Below are 23,096 nucleotides of genomic sequence, written 5' to 3'. Positions count from 1 at the left end.
CCTTTGAAGTAATTTAGGTATCAATGGAAAGGTGAAAGAAAACTCAATTGATGTGTAATCATTTCACTTGGTAATTTTTCTTCTTATTATGTGTAAAATAATTTCTTTTAATTAATTCTAATTATGCAAATTACAATTACTCGCCTCTTTTTTTTGCCAAATGAAGGTGATAATGAGAGATAATTTGTATATAATTTAGTTGGCATCAAAACAGCATCATGTAGATAATTTCCTAAATGAATTTGTTTAAAGTATTGTTTTTGTAATTTCTAATGTATTTCTTTGTTTTTCTGATATAAATTACAATTAGCTCTTTTTCAACTTTAGTATTGTGTACATGTATGTATGGGGTCTTTTTTTACAAATGAAAAATATCATTCCTTTTGTACATGTACTTTGTATGGTATAAAAATACAAGTGTGCTTTTCTGATGTATTTGATTGTTTCACCAATTCTTTATGTATTTTATTGTTTCAACAATTTGTTTATAGATGGATAATGTAGCTTTCATTTTGGAGACCATGGGCATTCGATTACAATTTTTTTAGGAAGGATGAGCAGCAGAGTCTGAGGGTGTAAAGATGTAGCATTGCATGTAATTCAAGTATCAAGAAGGAAACATAAAAATTAAGCTTTAATATATGCATTTCTTAGATATGTATGATTACAACAAAGGCCATGTTCGAGCACTCCTTTTTTAATGAAAAATAAGTTCATATTCTAGTGTGAAATCACTGCACATAAATAAAGCTCTGAACAGCAACAAAAACAGGCATCAAAGCTCCAACACTCAAAACAAGAGAACAAAAGTGACACAAAAACTTATACAAATCCCATCCCCATTTCAACTTATGAACACAACCCCCCCCCCTGCACCCTTCTTGAAAAAAAAATAATAATTATAATAAAATAAAAAAAAAATGAATAACATAGAAAAAAAAATAGACAATAGAGCCATGTGGAAGTGAAATATTTCCTCTGAGAGTGAAAAATTAAACAACAAATTTTTTGCATTTTAATCATGGGCGGAAATTGGCCCCAAAGGTAGGGGGACGCTGGCATCGGCGGCGAAAGCCAACAATTTTAGGGGGGACCACCAAATTATTTTGATAATCAAAAAAATACACCAAAGGTTATCAACCAAAAATTATAGGGGGACGCAGAAAACTAAATTTGACAAGCAAAAAAAAGGTTATCAAAAAAAAAAAAGTTGAGGTGGGGGGATCCGTCCCCCACCTCAAATTAAGGGCGGGGGGTACACTTCCCCCAGCTTTCGCCGCCTATGGATGCTGGCAACTCTGACAAGTTAAAAAAAAGTTTATCCCCAAACTGTTGTAAGGTCATTTTAACCCCAAAAAGTTTGACCAAAAAAGAAAGAAAAAAAAATGTATTATTACATGTCCCCCTATTATTTTGGGTAGGGGGACGTGTCCCCCTGGGATTTCCACCCATGAATTTAATTTTAGAAAAGTCAACATTGATATTCCACTGTCAAAAGCAAATCCAGTTTCCAAATGAAACGATAATCAACCACCTAGACTCTTGACTTGAGTCACATAACCTTGGGATGATAAAATCTTTCTGTGACAAATGTATGTATTAAAATCAATATCAGAATAATTATCTACGGTATAATGACAGAGATTTCCCAAAAAAGGCACGACATAATCATCAAGTAAGCAATTTACGATCTAGTTCAATCCTGCATGAACGACTCACTATCGACCGCTCCCATCACCCTGCCAACCGCAGGCGCATCGGGCAGCTCGACTGCCGAGAGACCGGCTGTGACAAGGGTAGCATCGCCCTGCCAACCGCAGGCGCATCGGGCAGCTCGACTGCCGAGAGACCGGCTGTGACAAGGGTAGCTGGCATCTCTTATATCTGGACTGCGCAACGTCAGAATCGCGTAAGTTTGGATTTTTTGATAATTCAAATATATTTCCAGTCAAATTGTATACCTAATCGGATTCTTGTTTTACTTACCATAAAAAAATTTCGAACATTTACGCGTCCAAAAATTTGATGAACTTTCAAGCTCCGATATCCACACTTTACAGGCGAGTATCCACATTGAAACTTATATGTACAGAAAGAGCACATCTTCAGCTGTCTGTTAAAAGGCACGAGATTGCACCTACTATGTGCACATGCGCATTAAACCCCATTTTCAATGAGCCACCCAGACAGAGGCGATGCCACTCGCAGCAAAACCTGCGCGAAAACTGTGCCACCAAAACCAGCGCTCGCGATGCCCCGTACTCGCACATAGCTACATATGACCAGTCTGAATGGGAGTGGAAAGAAGTCGCCAGCGCTGACGAACTAAAAAATGGCAGTGCAGTGTCAGTGATTGTACTGTGACTTATTCACAAAATCAGTTGACAATGTAATGACTTATAATGTTTCTGATAAGTAGAGTAACATGCCCAAGATTCGGCATGTTATTGTTAAGCCTAGCATTTCTGCACAACGAACAATTGTCCATAGACTGTGTACAACGGATAGATCGTCTCCGCACAGCGATTCGAAGACCGCTGATTGGTCAATCGCGCAGATCACATCATGACCACGTGGTCCCAAAAATAATTCCTTCGGACTGCGTGCGGATTGCTGATTTTCTCAGTGGCCGAACCCAGAGGGTAATAGTAAACAATGCCAGATCTCAGTGGTGCACGGTAAAGAGTGGGGTGCCCCAGGGTAGCGTGCTCGGCCCGACATTGTTTGTGTTGTACATCAATGATCTTCCTGATGTTATGGAATCCACTGTAAGGATCTATGCAGATGACACTAAGGCCTTTTCGTCTGTCTCCTCTCCAAATCAATGTGAACTGTTCCAAGCAAGTTTGCACTCACTGATGGACTGGTCCTCAAAGTGGCAACTTCAATTCAACACTGACAAGTGCAGTGTTTTGCATCTTGGATCAGGTGACCAAAGAGAGCACTACAACATCGGGAGTACAGCACTGAATGCAGTTAGAGAAGAAAAGGATTTAGGGATCATCATTGACGACGATCTAAAATTCCACAAGCAAGTGTCAAATGCTGTTAATAAGGCAAACAGGGTACTGATCAGCATAAGACGTACTTTCCAGTGTCTTGATTCGACCACTATCCCCAAACTATTTAAAGGGTTAGTGAGGCCACTCCTGGAATATGGAAATGTCATCTGGTCACCACAGTACATTGCTGATGCTAAGGCTGTCGAGAGAGTTCAGAAGAGAGCAACAAAAGTAATCTCCAGGATCAAACATCTTCCATACAAGGAAAGGCTTAAACACCTGAAATTACCATCCTTGGAGTACAGAAGAAAGAGAGGAGACATGATTCAAGTGTATAAGATCACTCATGAAGTCGACAGGCTTAACCCAGACCACTTTTTTCAACTAGCTGACAGTACTACAAGAGGTCATAGATACAAACTTGTAAAGCCAAGATGCAGAACAAATGTGAGAAAGCATGCTTTTAGTCACCGAGTAAATGATTGGAACTATCTCCCAGCTGAGGTAGTTGAAGCTCCCACAGTAGACACCTTCAAAATCAGGCTAGACCGATACTGGCAAGATAAGCATTATGATTCCCACTACTCTTAATTAGATACGAAAAGTCAATTTTCACCAACTTGCCCCACTGCCTCCTTAATTTATTGAAGCATGATGGAAGATGACTAAATTAGAAGATAGATCTGGAAGCTCGACTGCTAATTCAGCATTCTTCCAGTATTTGCGGTAAGGTAAGGTAAGGTAAGTATCGATAGCGATAACGATATCCAGTCACGTTGTGTAAGCCGTAAATAGTTTTGGTTCGTGATCGGATCGCTCCGGTATCGATCGAAAATTATCGAAACTGCAATTTCATGCATATTCACGCGACGCTCCGAAACCGGAAGCCAATTGACTTTGTGCACGTTGCGATAAACCCTACAAATTCCAACGAACACGATGGCATATAGACGCTAATTCGTAAGATTTTGACAGAAAAGCAAGAAGTAATCGAAATTTGCTTACCTGTGCAGTATCGGTGAGAAAATAGATCCTCCGAGAATACCTTTCATAATTCATATAAAATACGGGAAAGTGAAATTCTAGGTCGATTTTGGTACGAGGTGATAGAGAATTGCACACTTGTTTTGGTGGAATTCTGTGTGGGGAAATAAAAGGCTTGCACTGCGCATGCTTACTATATTTTCATTCATAAATTGGTTCTCGGCAGGGGCTGGATGACGTCATGTAATAAGCAAAAATGTACACGACCGCTACGTTCACGCTCCGCTATCCGTTGTACACAATTGTTCGTTGTGTTCTGCAATATTTTTTGTTCTTAAATTTATTTTCACAATTATCACAAATGATATTTGCACCAATGTTTGTTAAATATATTTGTCTATTTTTAATTGCAATGTTCACTCACCAATACATAGACTGAAGAGTTGTTGGCTCGTACATACAGTCAACGTTAGCAGTAACGTTAGATCTAACATTTGGCGGAAACCTGAATTTCCTATCGTTTTTTGTACATAAAATGTCACATTATAAAAAAGATATTGCATCAAATTTAAGAAAAATATACAAAATTCAGAAATATCGTACCTTAGACGGCAGTTACCGCTAATTCCTTTCAAATGATGATCAAAACATAGTCATCTTCGATCCTTTCGTTGGTCAATGTAAGTTTCCATCTTGGATGACATCGTCATCCTTACGTATTTACCAGTCGCTATATATCGTGATTTGTGCCGCTGCTTTGCGCTTGAAGATATTTTTTCCCAAAGTGACTACAACAATTTTTTTAGGACCCACATGAAAAAGTCACCAATGTTCACACCATGCCATCATCTCGGCTATAGTTGTGGGAAGTAGTTGCACCATATTAGTGGGCCGATACTCGGCCAGACAATCAAAATCCTGCATGGTCTCAACTTTCAAAATTACCCATAATGTAGGCCTACCCTTTGGGTGTGAATCTAAACCAGGCTCTTGACCTGGCTACTTACATTCTCTAGTCTAGGATATCTATATTCTGATCCAGCACTGGATCATGGCACTCTTTTGCATAGGCATAGCCTAGAGTTGATAGGAGAGAAGAAAAAAAAATCTATTTGCTCTCACAATGTTACTCTCCCTAGAGTCTGCGTACCACCTTTTTAATGTTGCAAAGGTTTTCCTATCAGAAATAACCATCAATTACAATGTTCTTGGGGTCTCATTCTCACTGTAATTTTTTTTCTAGTTAGGCCTACATAGTTTGGACAACGTTTTCATGTTATTTTTGTTGAATAAATTACCCATATCAAGGACTCAACATATTACTAATCATCCTATTTTTACTTTATGCTCTTACAAGTCTTTCCTCTTGTTTTTAGGCATCTTTCTAAAGATGGGATTGAGCGATGCAAGGATGGAGTGCCTGCTATGTCAGTGGATGCTCTTACAAAGAGAGCTCTGGATGTAAGTACAGCCTTTACCAGAACCCAAAAAAAAAAAACTATCCTCTATATCTTAATGTAACTCCTGATTTTTATTGTCAAAAAACAAGTTTAAATGCATGTACTTCAAATTGTTAAATTGTGTCCAGGAGTGTTCCCATGGACTAGCATGCAAGTCAAAAGTGTGCATTATTAACCCTAAAAAAACGGGGGGGGGGGGGGGGTGGGGGGGCTGATTCAGCCCCCCTCAACAATTTTCGCGAGAAGTCTGCCGTGCGAAATTTTTTGACCGCGTCGCTCACTGACTTTATACTTTCAAGTCTCGCGCAACTTTTGAGACCAAAATTGTGACCCCCGGGTACGCGGTTCCGAAATTACGCAACATTTCGTAAGTGCATGCAGACCCCAAATTACTCAAAAACGTGAATTTGTGTACAAATCCAATGCAAATAGTGCTTTTAGCCAAAATTCATAAATGTATCATTATTTTTCCTTTTACTGCTTAAAATCTATTGATTTTATCTTTTTTATGGTCAAAATGAAGTCCCCGACAATTTCCATTGAAAAAACAATAAAAAACAAAAAAAAAAAAAACAAAGAAATACATAAGAAATTTAGAAAACAATAGAATACATATGAAAATAGATGTGATGTTGAAATTTTTAAAAATAAGTTTGATCAGATGCCTATCTAGAGTATGTGAAACAAAAATTAGCATTTCAGGGGCATTATTTCATTGATTAGAGCAAACTATGACTTTACGCATAAATTAGCATAATTAATGAGACATGAGATTTTTTGCAGAATTTGATGTTATAGTTTTGTAGATAATGCCATGGGTAACGCCTGTGCCAATTTTCGTCGCGATCGACGGCCGAGATCAGAAGGGGGGGCTGAATCAGCCCCCCCCCCCCCGTCTTCTTAGGCGTCGAAATAGCCCAGTCTATTTAGGGTTAAGACAGTGACATACCTCAGTTCAATAGACCAGTTCATAGTTACTTCATGGACAAATTTGGTCAAATTACCTTTCATTTCTTTCATTATGATAGGCAGATTTCAAAGCAAGATATTACATAAGCTTGTCTTACATAGCAGGATGAAGAAATTAAATAGACCAGGTGACTAGAATAGCACATCAATGAAGGTATTTGTTGCATTCCTACTTTGAATGCATATCATACCATGTTGCACAATGTACTTGGCAAACTGTGAAATACCAGTCATTCATGGAGGCATTGTTGATTTTTTGTGGATGTAAATGAAAACCACAATTCAAAAGAATATATGAATAATCAAGACATCAAAGTTGGTGCTTATCTCATTAGATTTTAAACCACCATGTCACTTTAGTACAAATGACATTCCTCTGATCATGTGTAGACTCTTTTGATCATGCACAGAAAGGAACTACGAACTGGCTTATATCAACATGATGATTTTAATAAGACAAACAACAATAATGTACGTCTCACCTGCGAAGCTTTTCCGATGGCGGCGGCGGCGTCAACATCAAATCTTAACCTGAGGTTAAGTTTTTGAAATGACATCATAACTTAGAAAGTATATGGACCTAGTTCATGAAACTTGGCCATAAGGTTAATCAAGTATTACTGAACATCCTATTAAAGTTTCATGTCACATGACCAAGGTCAAAGGTCATTTAGGGTCAATGAACTTAGACCATGTTGGAGGAATCAACATTGAAATCTTAACCTGAGGTTAAGTTTTTGAAATGTCATCATAACTTAGAAAATATATGGACCTAGTTCATGAAACTTGGACATAAGGTTAATCAAGTATCACTGAACATCCTGCATGAGTTTCACGTCACATGACCAAGGTCAAAGGTCATTTAGGGTCAATGAACTTTGGCCGAATTGGGGATATCTGTTGAATTCCCATCATAACTTTGAAAGTTTATGGATCTGATTCATGAAACTTGGACATAATAGTAATCAAGCATCACTGAATATTTTGTGCAAGTTTCAGGTCTCATGATTAAGGTCAAAGGTCATTTAGGGTCAATGAACTTTGGCCAAATCGGGGGTATCTGTTGAATTACCATCATAACTTTGAAAGTTTATTAGTCTAGTTCATTAAACTTGGACATATGAGTAATCAAATATCACTGAACATCCTGTGCGCGTTTCAGGTCACATGACCAAGGTCAAAGGTCAATGAACTTTGGCCGAAGTGGGTGTATCAGTTGAATTACCATCAAAACTTTGAAAGTTTATGGATCTGATTCATGAAACTTGTACATAAGAGTAATCAAGTATCACTGAACATCCTGTGCGAGTTTCAGGTCACATGATCAAGGTCAAAGGTCATGTAAGGTCAATGAACTTTGACCATGTTGGGGTTTTTTGTTGAATAACCATCATATCTCTGTAAGTTTATTGGTCTAGTTCATAAAAAGTGGACATAAGAGTAACCATGTATCACTGAACATCTTGTGCGAGTTAGAGTAGTATTCAAAGTCAGCACTGCTGCTATATTGAACCGCGTGATGCAGGTGAGACGGCCAGAGGCATTCCACTTGTTAGAATACCAGCCATGATTTATTGTTTTGGTGATTGCTTTGATTTTGCAATAATAATTCAATGTATATTATACTGCATGAACTTTCATCCAGTACACAGTCAATATGTACGTTTACTGATGTCAGTGATGCCTGATTATTTTGGTAATTTTCTTTTCATAATTCAGTCCTTCACGTTTATAATTTCGTAGAGCTCAATACATTGCTCTCCTTATTTTTTGAGGAGCTCAATTGAGCTCCTCAGAATCGCTCTCCTTGAGGAGCTCAAATCAATTCAGTACAATACATGTATGATAAATTTTAGATTTTTCGTAACATCGTATATGCATTAGCTGTGTAGCTATTAATTAATCTGTGGTGAAACTAGGCCTGGGTCAATACGTTTACAAAACATCAGTGATCAATATCATGCTCCTGCTAAAATTTCACATTTTACATCTTTAAATCCATGAAATGGCCATCTGTTTTCCATAATTCCTTGAAATTATTTTGATTTAGTTGAAAACTATCAGAAAAATGAAGAATATTCACCTCTTTCCCCTACTCTGATTTGAACTTACTCTCGGTAAATACTGTAGTCCCACATGTAGACTTCCATGGTGTTCCCATGAAAATCTACATATGGGACTACAATATTTACCGAGTTCAAATTTAAATCAGAGTCGGGAAAGAGGTGAATATCACTATTTTTTTTTTTAGGAGCATGATTTTTTGCTCTCCTTATTTCTTTTTAGGAGCGCGGTAGGAGCGCCAGCGCGATCGCGCTCCTCAAAAATGAAGGTCTGATAATTCATATATTTTCATGACACAGGCATCTTAGTCTTCTCTGGTTAGGACATTTCCTCATCATTTTTGTTTTAAAGAAGTCGTGTGAATGTCCTTATACTTTATTTTATCTGATAAAAAAATTTTCTTTCATTAAAATTTATGTCAAGGTTGGGTCAAAACTTTTTATTGAATGGTTATGGGATATAGCGTGTAAGAGCTGTCATAGTATATGCTTAGTTATGCATTTTGTTGAGCAACTTTTTTATTCAAAGGTATAGGTCATCTAAATGTTTATGTTTTGCATTGTGAAAAGTTATTTTTTTTTGTATATCTTTGTAGATTGACCTGAAGCAGATTGGGTCCAATGCCCTTCCAGCAGACATTGGCAAGGCAAAATCTGACAAGGTAATTATCAACTGTCATATTTTGGAGCAACTCATTATAATGTCGGCCAAAAAAAGTTAGTAAAAAACCTAAATGTAGTAGGTTGCAATGATTCCTAATCTGTTATTCATAGTAGTTTGGGTCCATATTTAGGTTTACAGGCAATACATATAGGCATTGATGAATCAAGGTCATTGCCAGAAGTCTATTTTCTTACGACATACTGAACAGGAACCAATGAGAAGTGTCCATTCATATTTGCAAGTTATTCCAAAGCTTTGTGTTACCCGGCCCTTGCTAGAATTCAGCAATAAAGTTCTCTGAATCCAGGGAAGAAAGAAGAAGTGGAACATTGTTTTGTTAATAGTTAAACTGCCCATTTTAGGATATGTCATTATCATGCCCTGCTTTCTCCTTTCATTCTTCTTGACATCACTGTGCATATGAAAGCAAATTGCTGTGAGAGTACTGTATATTAGTTTCTTCATTGTGGCATTGATTAGGAAGTGTTAATGATATTGATTTTTACTTGAAGTATTTTAGAGTCCTTTGTATAAAAATGTGAGCAATGTTGATTGTGCCTTTATCAGATCCAGGGTCCATATGTGTTGCAGATTCAGAAAGTGCGTAACATAGGAGCACCCAAGGCCAATGAGGAGTCTTCTATGGCTCCTACACTTCTAAGACTTCAGCTTACTGATGGTCATACCACATGCCTTGGGGTTGTTATGGAAACAATATCCCAAATTAGGTAAGGAAAGCGGTTTTTCATGTCATAATAAAATTTAGATGTATAATTATGTGATGTATTACGTGATTGATATGTTTGATTTTTGTTCGAATGACTGTGTTCAATTACCAATATCTGGCATACCAATTAGTAATCCTCCAACAATAGACTACTCGTCATTATTTGTAACCTTTAAACAACGTCTGATTCCAATGTATTATTACTGTATGACTCTGAAATTGCAGATGCCAAGAACATTCTTCAGATTAACCGCATCATTCATGGTTAAATTTGAGATTCTCATATCCCCATGAATTAATCATCAAGTTTACTGACTCGACTGAAATGATAAGGAAAGGCTGAATTAATTTGTTGCTTCCAAAAGTAAATCTGTGTAAATAATCATGATGAAATTATAAAAAAAAACTAGAATTTTAATTTGTCATGAGGAGGAATTAGGTGATCAGTCTCTGATTTTCATGATCATGAATACAATCACCATGTTTATTGAGATCAATATGATGCTCATATTGAAAACTAAACTTTTATTACGAAAAGAACATCTTGAAAAGAGGGAAGTGAGAATATGTGAAATACATGTAGGTGTATATAGGCGATACACATTGTACATGTTATAGGCCTATTAAAAACGATTTTAACCTACTTTATTGTGCGATATTTGAACTAATATACCTTGTAATGGTGATTAAGGAACATTTGCGAAAAGTTGAAAAGAAAAAAAAAAGAAAAAAAATTTATGTTCACTTTTGGGTTCGAATCCTCGACCTTAAGGATTCAAGTCTGGTGCCTTACCAATTGAGCTGCACTGTATCCCATAGACTTTCTACACAAGCAAATTAAGAGGATCTCAAATCCAATTTTGCAAGTGAAATACGGGCATGATCTCGGCATCTGATCGGAAAACGAAGACCACACTTGCGATAGCTTATAATCTCAGCTTCAACATGCTAAAAGCTCAGAGAAAACCAACCAATAGAAATGAAGATATGGCTCGCGAAATAGAGGAATGTAAAATCCAGTTTTGAGAAAAAGTCATTTCCCATAGAGATTGCACACAAAATGAGCGAAAATGACATGCCTCTATAATTTGCCATTTTTTAGGATGATCCATTCCTTTAAAAGTGAATAAAGGCATCAAATTAGAAAGAGTATGTCCTCAGCTACAACATATTGAAAACTGAGCGAAAATTGACCAATATTTACAGAGTTAAAGTCAAATTTGCATAATTATAATGACGTCATAAGTAGCAAAATGGGAATTTTGAGTTCCGACGCCATTTTGATGATGTCATGATAAAATTTCGGGTCAAATGCGACATGAAATCACATCTCCCATCCATACTCTATTCGAATATGGAAAAAAAAATGGGGGTCAACAGACTTTAAAAGCTGTAATGAATTTTGTATAGGCATGTTTTTGCACATATATTGTCTATGGTTAGTGCGCGTGCGCGCGTGCTGTAAACTTTGATGGAGGCTAATTCCTTTATTACTTGTCGTAGAAGGTTGATCAAGGTATCATATTGTTCAGAATTATATTATCGGTGCATTGATATAAAGAAAATGGCGATCCCATGTTTTATAGTGCCGTTACGCGCGAGAACGCGCGCGTGCAAATTTTTGAAATACTTAAAATGACCTGATTCGTACTCTGTTTTGGTCAAAAAGTGATTTTGAGCATTTTTAAATTTTGACGCGCGCGTACGCGCATGTCGTGACCTTTACATGACCTTTGATGACATGGGCAGTTGACCCTTGACCTGAATTTAATGTGATGTAAATATTGTTAATTTTTGATAATTGATAATGAAGATATGATTGATAATGTGATTTTACAAAATGGCGTCTAGATGACGTCATGATGACCTTTTGACCTTGAACTTGCTTTATACACATTACATGATAAGTCCCCATATCTGATGATATTTTGAAGATAATTGATGATATAGATTTGGAGATTTTGTGCTCACAAGAAGAGGTGGGAAAATAAAAATAAATAATAAATAAATAAAAAAGAAAATTCGTATGAAATTAATAGTTGATCTGTCGATAGACAGATCACCTAAAAATTGTGGGTAGCATTCCATAAAACAAATAGTCTGTGAATTCACTGACTATTGTTATAAGCTAAGGAAAAGTGTCACATATGATTGGCTAAGAGCTTATTAGTCAGTACATATCACTGACAAAACATTCATGAAACCTTCCCCTGATCTCAATTTGATTACACCCAACAGTAGTGTTCCTTAACTCAAGGTATGTCCTGCCAACTTATAATTCCCCATGATTGTTTCTTGTGAAGTCAACAAATGTAGTCATTGACAATAAGTTGATATCAAATCATTGATATTTTCAATTGTCTTAATTCTATTATCAGTCTGAACACTCCCCCTGGTACCAAAGTGTTATTAAAGGGCAGTGTGGACATGACCAATGGATTGCTCATGTTATCACCCTCAACCCTGAAGGTCTTGGGTGGTAGAGTGGAGGATATGGTAGAGAGATGGGAAGTAGCCAAGGTAAGTCATCCCCTGTGTCCTGTAACACAACAGTTTGCGATTGTTCATATGCTTCATTTTCATGTTTAATTGTACATTGCAGTCAATGCAATTAGTCATAAAAAGTATGATTGCTTAGCTTTGTGTTCCAGGTCAAAGTGATATGTATGTTTTACTCTTTCATTAATTCACCTGTTACAGTGAAGTGTATCGCACTGTTATCATTTTTGTCTCACCTGCGAAGCAGAGTAAGACTATAGGCGCCGCTTTTCTGACGGCGGCGGCGTCGTCAACACCAAATCTTAACCGAAGGTCAAGTTTTTGAAATGACAGCATAACTTAGAAAGTATATGGACCTAGTTCATGAAACTTGGCCATAAGGTTAATCGAGTATTACTGAACATCCTGCCTGAGTTTTGAGTCACATGACCAAGGTCAAGGGTCATTTAGGGTCAGTGAACTTTGGCCAAATTGGGGGTATTAGTTGAATTACCATGGTAACTTTGAAATTTTATTGGTCTAATTCATGAAACTTGGACATAAGAGTAATCAAGTATCACTGATCATCCTGTGCGAATTTCAGGTCACATGACCTACGTCAAAGGTCAAAGAATGGGGGGTATCTGTTGAACTACCATGATAACTATGAAAGTTTATGGATCTGATTCATGAAACTTAGACATAAGAGTAACTGAGTATCACTGAACATCTTGTGCGAGTTTCAGGTCACATGACCTTTCAAAGTTTATAGATATAGTGTATAAAATGTGGATATAGGGTTAATCAATTATCACTGACAAGTTTTAGGTCACATGATCAAGGTCAAATTTCATCATTATATATGAATGTTGTTTGTGGTGAATAATTATTTTAAAGTAGTTTTCAAAGTCAGAACTGCTGCTATATTCAATCGCGTGATGCAGGTGAGACCGCCAGAGGCATTCCACTTGTTATGTTTTGTATTGTGTTACTGGATTGAAGTATAGGTGTAAATATTGAGAACTGGAATTAAAACATACAACAATTATTGACTCAAAGTTGTAAGATAAATGAAATGTGACAATGAAATAGTGGTAATTTGGATAGCTTTTTGATATATGTTTAAAAACGAATACTTTTAGGAATGAAGTAGGCATAGAATGGAGTGTTGGAAAGAATTATAGGTACTGAATGCTTAGTTGATACTGAAGGCTTACAGGTATTTGTTATTTTTTTGATAAATCTATGTTCTGTATGTAGCTTTTTAAGGTCTTTACTCTATTTCATGTATAGCAACTGGCTCACCATACAAGGACGACTCTGGTTGGAGAAGGTGCACCGCCCCCATGGGTACCATTTGGTCAACGTCATCGGGTTCAAAACCACTCTGACAGTAGGCAGAAGATAGATGGACCAGGTATCAAAATCAACATAACTCTTTGTGTTCATGTGTGTATATACATGTATCTATCAGTACTGGTATCCATCTATCCATACATCTGTCCATCTATTCTATATAAGAATGCAAATCTTAGCATTGATTTTTATGATCATTTGTAATCATTTATGAGTTATTGATATGTTGCCTATTATTGGAGAGCAAAATACTTATTTGTTGCTTTACTTTTGTATTGTAAATCAAATATTTGATATACAATTGACGATGATATCAATGATAATGATTATTAGTAATTGTTAATGATTGTCTTGTGCTTGTGTATTTTGAAGCAAAATATTTGTTTATGATATAAATGGTTTGTGCTTTCCAATTAAAATGAAGCAAACCCAAGATGATTGTACAATTACATAACAGATAATAGATCCCTATTAATATCCAACATTCTTTTGGACAATGAACAACCTGTCTATGATTCTTTTGATTTCCTTTAATTAGGCAAGAAGCGCACCCTGAACCTTGATAAGAACCGGGAGCAGACCGATCAGGATCGAGAGTTTGAGGAGCAGAGAAAAGCAGCTATCAAAGAACTGGACCAGGCCAGAGGTCAAGGAGGAAAGAAGTTTGGAGGAGGGGGTACCAAGGCAGGAGGTCAGGATAATGACACAAAGGTGAGATGGGCAATTCATTTACTACTCATTCTGTGGAAAAAGGAGAAAAGCATTCAAAGTTTTCAAGATCCCTTTAGAGAGGTCTGCTGTAAACAAGTACTCTTCGATGCCCTGATATTTGAAATACCGGTACAAAAAAAACCGAATGTTTGAGACGTTCTAGTCAAAGATTTGTCTGTAGTCCCATCCATGTAGTTCTGAACATGTGCATGTGACTCACAGAAGAATAGAGTTAATTTCTGATGATTTGGTGGTTCTAAAAACTTACAGCATTTTAACATGTTTACTGTAATCTGAATTTCGCAATCACTATGAGACAGACTCTTTCACAATATAGTCATTGTCACCTGAACATCTTTATTCGTGAAATAAAACTGGACAGATCTCTGCTGATACTTCGCAATGTGTAAACAAGGGTTGATGCAACTTTGGGGGAACCATTTGTGGATTCAGACATTTTGCATCTCATAGACCAGCATATGGTGACAATGTATCTTGAATATTGTATTTCTTAGGAAAATCAGGGTGGAACCAGATCAAGCTATTCAGACAGGAGAGGAACTGGGTCAAGTGGAGGTGCACTTAGTGAAAACAATAGGAACAGTCAGTCTTTTGCAAACTATAGAGAACTGGGTTATGAGGTAAGTTCATTCTCAGTCATGCCATGTAATAAGGGGAATTCTTAGTTGGTTCATTTCTGGAAAGAGCTTCCTACACTCCTGTCCAGCCCTAAACTGAATCTCAAGTGGTGACCTTGGGCCTGTAACACAAAGGTTATTAATTAATTTCACTCTTGATTTTCACGATTGGGTGTACATCGTATTCAGTGCAATCAATCATAGAAAAAAAATTTCTGCAATCATTGCTGAGCTTTGTGTTACGGGCTCAAGATGTTGACTATTGGAGGAAAATGCTGAAACAATCATCTTGAAAAGCTATATGTTGTCTTAGTAAGCAACACTTATCCACAGGACATCAGTAAGACTGGTAGACATGGAAATATATTGACCCACTTTGGAAAAGGATAGGCTGATGCAAGACTAATTTGGGAAAGGAAGATATACTGATAGCATCATTAATTGTGATTGTGGAGTGTCTCAAACCATGCAGTATATCCTACATTGTGCAAACATTTGGAGTAAAAGTGCAGCCAGGATGTTTTGATACTCGCAAATGAGAATGCTACTTGATGTGACGGGTCATAATCCTAGTATCTGTTCGATATGTGTGTGGACATGAAAGGAGAAAGCTTTCGTGTCCTTTGCTAGTTATATGGTGTTTTCATTGCCCTTACAAGTAATCTTTTCAGAGTACCGACTGAAGTCACACTTAATGACACTAGAATTTGTTTGAAGTCTGTTTTGATCTTTAAAAATCTTCAGAAAAGAGTGGCTCTGAAATTGAACAAGGAATATACTCTGTCAAATTGTAGTTGCATATATTGGAATTCATGCAAGTAGATACTTAAAATATCAATTATACACAATGTCCACTTGTAATTGGAACTAAGTGGTAATCTATATTGACAGGCCAAGTTTCAATTTGTGTTTGCCATTCCTTTCAGTGCAAAATATATAGCTACTGAAAAACGACATTATGCACATAAAGGATATTTCCTTCACTCCATGTCAAGCTAAACCTTTGAGTGAATCCACTAGCAACTTACTCGGGCTCTTTCCCAACTTGCAAGTTCTGTTTTTGACATCTTTTTCTCTTAAATGACTTGCTTTTTCACAATGCCTGTGCTCTTATGTTAACCTGTACAATGACATCTCTGAATACAGAAAAAGCCAGATGACAAGTCGATATCACAGCTTGTCAGCATGGGATTCTCCAAGGAGGATGCTGTAGCTGCCCTGAAGAAGCACTCGGGAAACCTTGATGCTGCAGTAGACTCTCTGGTGGGAGGGGGAAGTAACCAAACCAGTGGTGGCAGCGGTGGGATAACTAATACATCAAATACTAGAAGTAGCTCTGGACCACCACAGAGGGGAAGGGACAGGCCAGAAAGGGGATCAGGTAGGTTGAGATTATGTTGTTAGGAAAATTAATCCATTTAAGAAATTGGATCAAAGTAATACTCTGATTTTCACCAAGAGCATGACTTGCTGTTGTTTGTAGGTGGAATACAAAGTCCACGGGCCCGTTTCATAAAGGATTGGCAACTGTTGTAACTTTGCCATTATGGCAACTACCATGGTAAACTTGATTCTGATTGGCTACTGAGCCCCTTTTACCATGGTAGTTGCCATAATGGAAAGTTACAACAGTTGCAAGTCCTTTATGAAATGGGCCCCTGGTCCAGCCTAGGCTAATACCCCTTTCATAAACCCATCCTCCAATTATCCGCCTAAGAGTAATGCGGATAATTCAATAAAAATTGCGTTCACAAACTCCGAAAATAATCCACACTTTTTTACGAGCGCCCGACCTGAAAAAGGTGGATAATTGTCATGGCAACTGCACACGCCCCCTCCGATGGGGTTGCGTTGGAAAACAATGACCTTGTGACCGCACCATGGCAATTATCCGCATTACTTTGGAAGTGCGTTCATGAAGTCAAAATCTGGTCCCGATGCTGCTATTATGCGGATAATAGCAGCATCAAAATAATGCAGATAACTCTGGTCCTCCTCCGATTTTACGACCAAATTATGCGGCTATTATCCGTATAATTGGGTTTATGAAAGGGGTATAGAGGGACAGAGGTGAGATGACAAGTATTTTTCAGTTGGAGAATGAAATCTTGTATCTGATTAATCAATATTTCAGTAGAGCTGAAAGACATGACAACCTGTGCTGTTTACAGTGACTTAATTTTTACAATTTTGTACACACAGAATCCTAGTTTCTACTTCTTTTTACAAGGTGGGGAGGATTGTTAATATTTGTATCTGCCGTTTCTCACACAGGTGGATTCAAAGGTCGCAGAGGGAGGCGTGGTGATGATGATGAGGATGAGGATGCTCCCTCTCAGCCTTCTGCTCCTACAACTCTCTTTGACTTCCTGGAATCCAAGCTTGGTCCAACTAAAGCAGAAGGTAAATTCACAGTCGTGTTATATACTTCAGAGAGTTATACATTTATCTGTTATTTATCTATTCAGTGATGAATAAAGATAAGCCTATCATTTGGCTTATTGGGTTTGTTTTTCTAGGATTCGACGTAAACAGTCTGAAAGTTTTATTAATTTTCTTTTTCGCAATATTGTTCTATTGTAATTTCTCTATGTGCTGCACATGAAGGTAACATGAATCTATTCTCATCTTATCTAAAACTGCAAATGTCAGGTATATGGCTAGCTCTGATTTATTTCAGGTAATGATGGAATTACGGCCATTATGCACTTGGTTTACAGATAGTAGTGCTATCCGTATTTATCTTGGTGTTTTTGTTTCTCTATTTCCTAGCATACAAACCTAAAGAAAAAAATAGCAGAGACCATGGAGAGAAAAATGACCGTTCAGGCCGTTACGAAAGGGAACAGTCCAAAACAGGCAGGGATGCTAGTGGAAATAACTTTACCCATAATGTCCGGGAGACGCCACCTAGATTCCAGAAGCTACAAGCTCAGAAACAAGCCCAGAGACAAATGGGGGACAACCAACCAGGAAACAAAGACAATCGAGGTGGTAGGAGAGGGGATAGACAGGATAGGTATGATGATCGAAGGAGAGATGGGAAGAAGAATAACGAATGGACTAATGATAAGGAGGATGCATCCCAAGGGTATAAGAATGATTCAAGGTTTAGGAACGAGAGAAAAGACGGAGGGTATCAAGATAGGAATGATAGAAGGTTTGATGGACAATCACGGGGTAGTAAAGCAGATGAGTATCAGAATGATAAGGGATACCAGGGAAGGGACAGGAACAGTAGACCCGAAAGGTTCCAATCTGATAGGGGAAGGAGCTCCCAGAAAGATGGCTACCAGAATGACAATGGCTACCAAGGACGTGGTAATCGCCGATACGATGGCCAGGGAAAGTCTGGCGATTCAAGTAGGTACAACAGCAGTAAGAATGATAATACCCCTGAAAAGACATACCGACTTATGGAGAGAAAGAAAGACAATGTTCCAGCGCAGGAGGAAAGTCAATCTACAAAGAAGAGCAATGGAAAAGAAACATCTCAGCAGGATGGTGTTGGGAACTGGAAAGGGCTTGGTCAAGAGGAGAATGCCGTGAAGAATCAGGTTAATAGTAGATCAGACTTCCAGCCTCTGAACCAGCAGTCACAACCATTTATACCTCAGCAACAGATGGTTAGTGATGCAGGGAGGAGGGTTGCTGATACAACCAACCAGGGTTTGAACCAAGGACCTGTGGTGAGGACTAAAGTCATGACCAATGGACCAGAAATGATTCCTCAGGGTCAAGGCATGCCTATGTTACCGTTTAAGGAAGGAGATCACTGCCTTTCAAAGTACTGGGAGGATGGCAAGGTAGGATATTTATTTGTTTGGTTTGTTTTTTGCACCATGGAGTAGGAATTTCACTCAGTATCCATTCCCTGCTAATTCCCTATTTTCTTTGCTGAAATGATAGGATTGGAAAGGAATAGACTCTGAATGGGATTCTACTGGAAGACCGAAAGTGAGGCCAATTGTAAACTGCCAAATCTGACTTCTTTTTGAGATTAAAAAAAAAATTATTCCCAAATGCCCTATGGGTTATTATACAGGGTACTTCCAATTGTGGTAATGATCATTGAATAATTTGTTTATAAAGTCAATAAAATGACAAGATTTTGTCAGTGATTTTCACCAACAGATATTTTTTAAGCTACTGAAGATTCTTGCATCTGATTGGCTGAGAGAAAATTAGTTGTTGAAAATTACTGACAAAACATTTTATGAGATGTTCCTCAAGCATCAACAGATCAACAGTGGGTTGATCTGTCAACAATAGCATTAGACCATTATTTGAAACTTGACAAACAAAATTGTATAAATTGTTTCTTAAACTGACATTGAATGATGTATACTATTCTATTAATGTGCATGATTTTCAAGATTCCAATTTTACTTTACCCATGAGTGGACTTGTCAACTCTTCAAGTCAAACTTCTGCCTATATAATCAACTGATATATTTTTTTTTATTAACTTTGGTAAAATTGAATTAGATGTGGATTGATGGGGGGATCACAATTTAAAAAGTAAAACATTTGTGTTGCTCCTGTCATAGTTTGAGTCTTGAGCTTGATGGTATAGATAATTGAAGTAAATTGAAGTTTATAGCTTTTTTTTTACTCATATGTCATCACAACATGTTTAGTTTTTAACACAGCTCTTGTGCCTTTGCTATTATCATAATCTGTAATTCCATCTTGTAGACATAATTAATTGTGAAATTCTTATGAATATACTAATGCGCAATTCCATAAAATATGTATGTCTGACCCCATATATGTGGGACCTTCATGACTTTGTCAGTTCCTGAAGTGACGTAAACTTGAGAAAAATGGGGGTCGGATGTACGAAAAGGTTGATTATTTAATGGAATTCCAATAACGTCTATTTATTCAATATTCACTGTCATCAACATGGTTTGATTTTGAATTATTGTTTGTTTGTTTGCTGATTACTTCTTGACAGTTTTATGAGGCACAAATAACTGCCATTCATCCATCAGGGAAAACTTGTATGGTGAAGTTTGTAGAATATGGAAACTTTGAGGAGGTGCTAATCACTGATATAATGCCATCTCCTGATCAGCCCTGGGTAAGTGTGCTTACATAAAAATGATCATATGGGACCCTGAATATGAATTTCATGTTCAAGTAACTCTGCATGAATCGTCCTAGAAGTCAAATCGCCGAAATTAAAGCAATATTTTTTTTTACCAGATTATGCAAGACATGTTTTCCCCCTTCTGTAAGTTATATATTTCTCCAATGTCGAAGAGATTTTTGTGGGCCTAAGAAATTTGACTTGGGCAGAGTTACTTGTACATCATAGCAAGAGGAAGGTGACTCTGAAAACTTTTAAACAAAAAACAGTTTGGTCCTTTAAAATATGAAGAAATGAATCAGGGACTTGCGTTAGTAAATTTGGAAAGAGTTCTAACAATTAATACAATACTGTTATGGTTGTTATTGCAATTCAGGCCTGGAAATCTTTCCAATTGCCAGGGAAATATTCTATTGAAATTCTATGATTTAACCTCAAGAAACATTAAATGTCTCCTTTATTATATTACCTTCAATTAGAAGTATGTTATTAAGAAAGAACTCCCTGATTTCTCAGTAAGAAGGATGAAGGATGATTTGACAATTGCCGTGAATAAGCTTTCAGATTCTTCGTTGTCTTTGGAATAAGTGTTTTGGATGTCCATTTTAATAAAACTGAATTTTGATGATTTACTTTATACAGCGTTTTTGAAGTGAGCAATTTGTATTGTAAGAGATTAATTCACGCAAGGAAAAAATAACAAAAACACAAAGAAGATGTGAATTATGTAGAACACTTTTCATAGTATTTTTCCCCAACACAGGAAAATAGGTTTGTACTGATTTCCTTTATTTTTCATTATGCAGACTGCGCCTCCACCACCAATAGCTGCAGTACATCACCAACAACAGCAGCAGCCCCCGCAGCAGCAACAGTTCATGACTCCTGCCCCGCCCTACCCCCAACACTACCAACAACCCCCACCCATGGCACAGCTTGTCCCTGGTCAAACGCCACTGGTGCCAGACTACGGCAACTATGACGGGTCGATGAACATGACCCTGGAGTTCCGGAAAGGAGGTGATGGGCCGTTTGTCTCCAAGCAGGGCCAGGATCCTGGAGGATACAGGAACGATAGGCGGAATCAGAGACCGGCTCAAGCTTTCTACCAACCTCCGCCCAGGAGGTGATGGAATAGATCTTAATATGAACTTTAGAGTGACAGTCTCGAGACTAAGGTTGATTAAATGCTCTGTCTTGCTGTCACAACTTGTTTGTGGAATTAAAGCTAGGGATGGGTAATCTACATCATATGGATAACAACTGCTTTGCTAGTGCTATAAACAAATTTTTGGTATTTAATCTTTGGACCTTCAGATAAATTGAATGTATCTCTCTCATATCTCTTGCATACATACTTCTTCAGATTATTTTCGGAGTATATCATGGATGAGATGTTGAAATGATCATTTTAGCTGGAAGGTCCTCACAATTCTGAGTCCTCATGAATCCTGATAGGTTTGGTCTACAGGAAAATTGTTGGACAAATTCTGAAAACATATATATGCCATTGTTGAATTATGTACTCAATAAATTAATATTATAATAATTTTCATTCTTAGTGTTCAATACATATAGTTTTCCCATTACAAATATGCATTATGTCATTTATGATCCATTGTTTCCCATTATAAATGGAAAGATTATTCAATTTATGCTCAATTTTGATTTTGTTTTTATGTGGACTTATTAATTTCACTCCAGTAGCAGATGATTACGTATATTTGCTTCCTTCGTATCATTTCCTTTCTATTGGGTGCGAGTTACAGATTGTGATTTGGTTCGTGGAAGAGTGGGTATATCTTTTCTTTGATTTCTAAATTGTTCAGATCGCTTATAACACGAAGCCATAGCTTTCCCTAGACTAAGCATAGACCGGATGACTCGAAGTAGATGCACTGAACAGTGGAGCTTTCATGGAGAATGTTGCCAGTGAAAATCATGGACAAAAACCTCCATGAAATGCTCTGATAATGATCATAACTGGATGTGTTTTCTTCTAGTATATTGTTTTCTGTCTGTCAGTGCTCCTTTGCCAATCATATGTGATGCCCCTTCAGAATGCATTCATATTTCAAACTACATGTACCACTTCTACATGTTTCATTTGTATGCTATCTCATTATAGTCCTCCGGTATGTGTTAATGAAATACCACATTTTCAGAAGTGCAGTGGGAATGTGCATGTTTTAATCATTCATGGTATTGTGATAGTGTATTGTAGTTAGATTCATGTCTTAGCACCAACACCCTCTGGCAAGGCATCTATTTATATTTTCTTGGTCCCTTTGCAGAAAGAGTTGCAATCAATGGCAACTTCCAAAATCAAACACAATTTGAATTTCAATCAATCAGAGCCTTGGACAATTTGGACTTGCCTCTGTTTTTGTCTCACCTGCATAGCAGTGTGAGACTATAGGCGCCGCTTTTCCGACGACGGTGGTGGCGTCAACACCAAATCTTAACCGAAGGTTAAGTTTTTGAAATGACAGCATAACTTAGAAAGTATATGGACCTAGTTCATGAAACTTGGCCATAAGGTTAATCAAGTATTACTGAACATCCTGCTTGAGTTTCATGTCACATGACCAAGGTCAAAGGTCATTTAGGGTCAATGAACTTAGACCATGTTGGGGGAGTCAACATCAAAATCTTAACCTAAGGTTAAGTTTTTGAAATCTCATCATAACTTAGAAAATATATGGACCTAGTTCATGAAACTTGGGACATAAGGTTAATCAAGTATCACTGAGCATCCTGCATGAGTTTCACGTCACATGACCAAGGTCAAAGGTCATTTAGGGTCAATGAACTTTGGCCGAATTGGGGGAATCTGTTGAATTACCATCATAACTTTGAAAGTTTATGGATCTGATTCATGAAACTTGGACATAATAGTAATCAAGTATCACTGAACATTCTGCACGAGTTTCATGTCACATGACCAAG

General features: G+C 37.4%; 1 protein-coding gene across 1 annotated transcript in view; it reads left to right on the top strand.

Moving 5' to 3' along the window:
• LOC121411608 (tudor domain-containing protein 3-like) overlaps positions 1–21,722 on the top strand; it is a 38,803-nt gene extending 17,081 nt beyond the window's left edge. The window contains exons 2-13 of the mRNA XM_041604414.1: positions 5,363–5,447; positions 9,075–9,140; positions 9,710–9,870; positions 12,248–12,389; positions 13,641–13,764; positions 14,242–14,414; positions 14,930–15,055; positions 16,199–16,433; positions 17,327–17,455; positions 17,825–18,858; positions 20,013–20,138; positions 20,954–21,722. Coding sequence (XP_041460348.1) covers positions 5,363–5,447; positions 9,075–9,140; positions 9,710–9,870; positions 12,248–12,389; positions 13,641–13,764; positions 14,242–14,414; positions 14,930–15,055; positions 16,199–16,433; positions 17,327–17,455; positions 17,825–18,858; positions 20,013–20,138; positions 20,954–21,277 — 2,725 coding nt within the window. The 3' untranslated portion in view covers positions 21,278–21,722. The remainder of the gene's footprint in view (positions 1–5,362; positions 5,448–9,074; positions 9,141–9,709; positions 9,871–12,247; positions 12,390–13,640; positions 13,765–14,241; positions 14,415–14,929; positions 15,056–16,198; positions 16,434–17,326; positions 17,456–17,824; positions 18,859–20,012; positions 20,139–20,953) is intronic.
• Positions 21,723–23,096: the final 1,374 nt, after the last annotated feature.

Source organism: Lytechinus variegatus, chromosome 1 (assembly GCF_018143015.1).
Source record: "Lytechinus variegatus isolate NC3 chromosome 1, Lvar_3.0, whole genome shotgun sequence".
In the NCBI taxonomy this organism is placed as follows: domain Eukaryota; kingdom Metazoa; phylum Echinodermata; class Echinoidea; order Temnopleuroida; family Toxopneustidae; genus Lytechinus; species Lytechinus variegatus.
The sequence above is the reverse complement of the archived record's forward strand: the minus strand, read 5'-3'. Positions and strand labels throughout refer to the sequence as shown.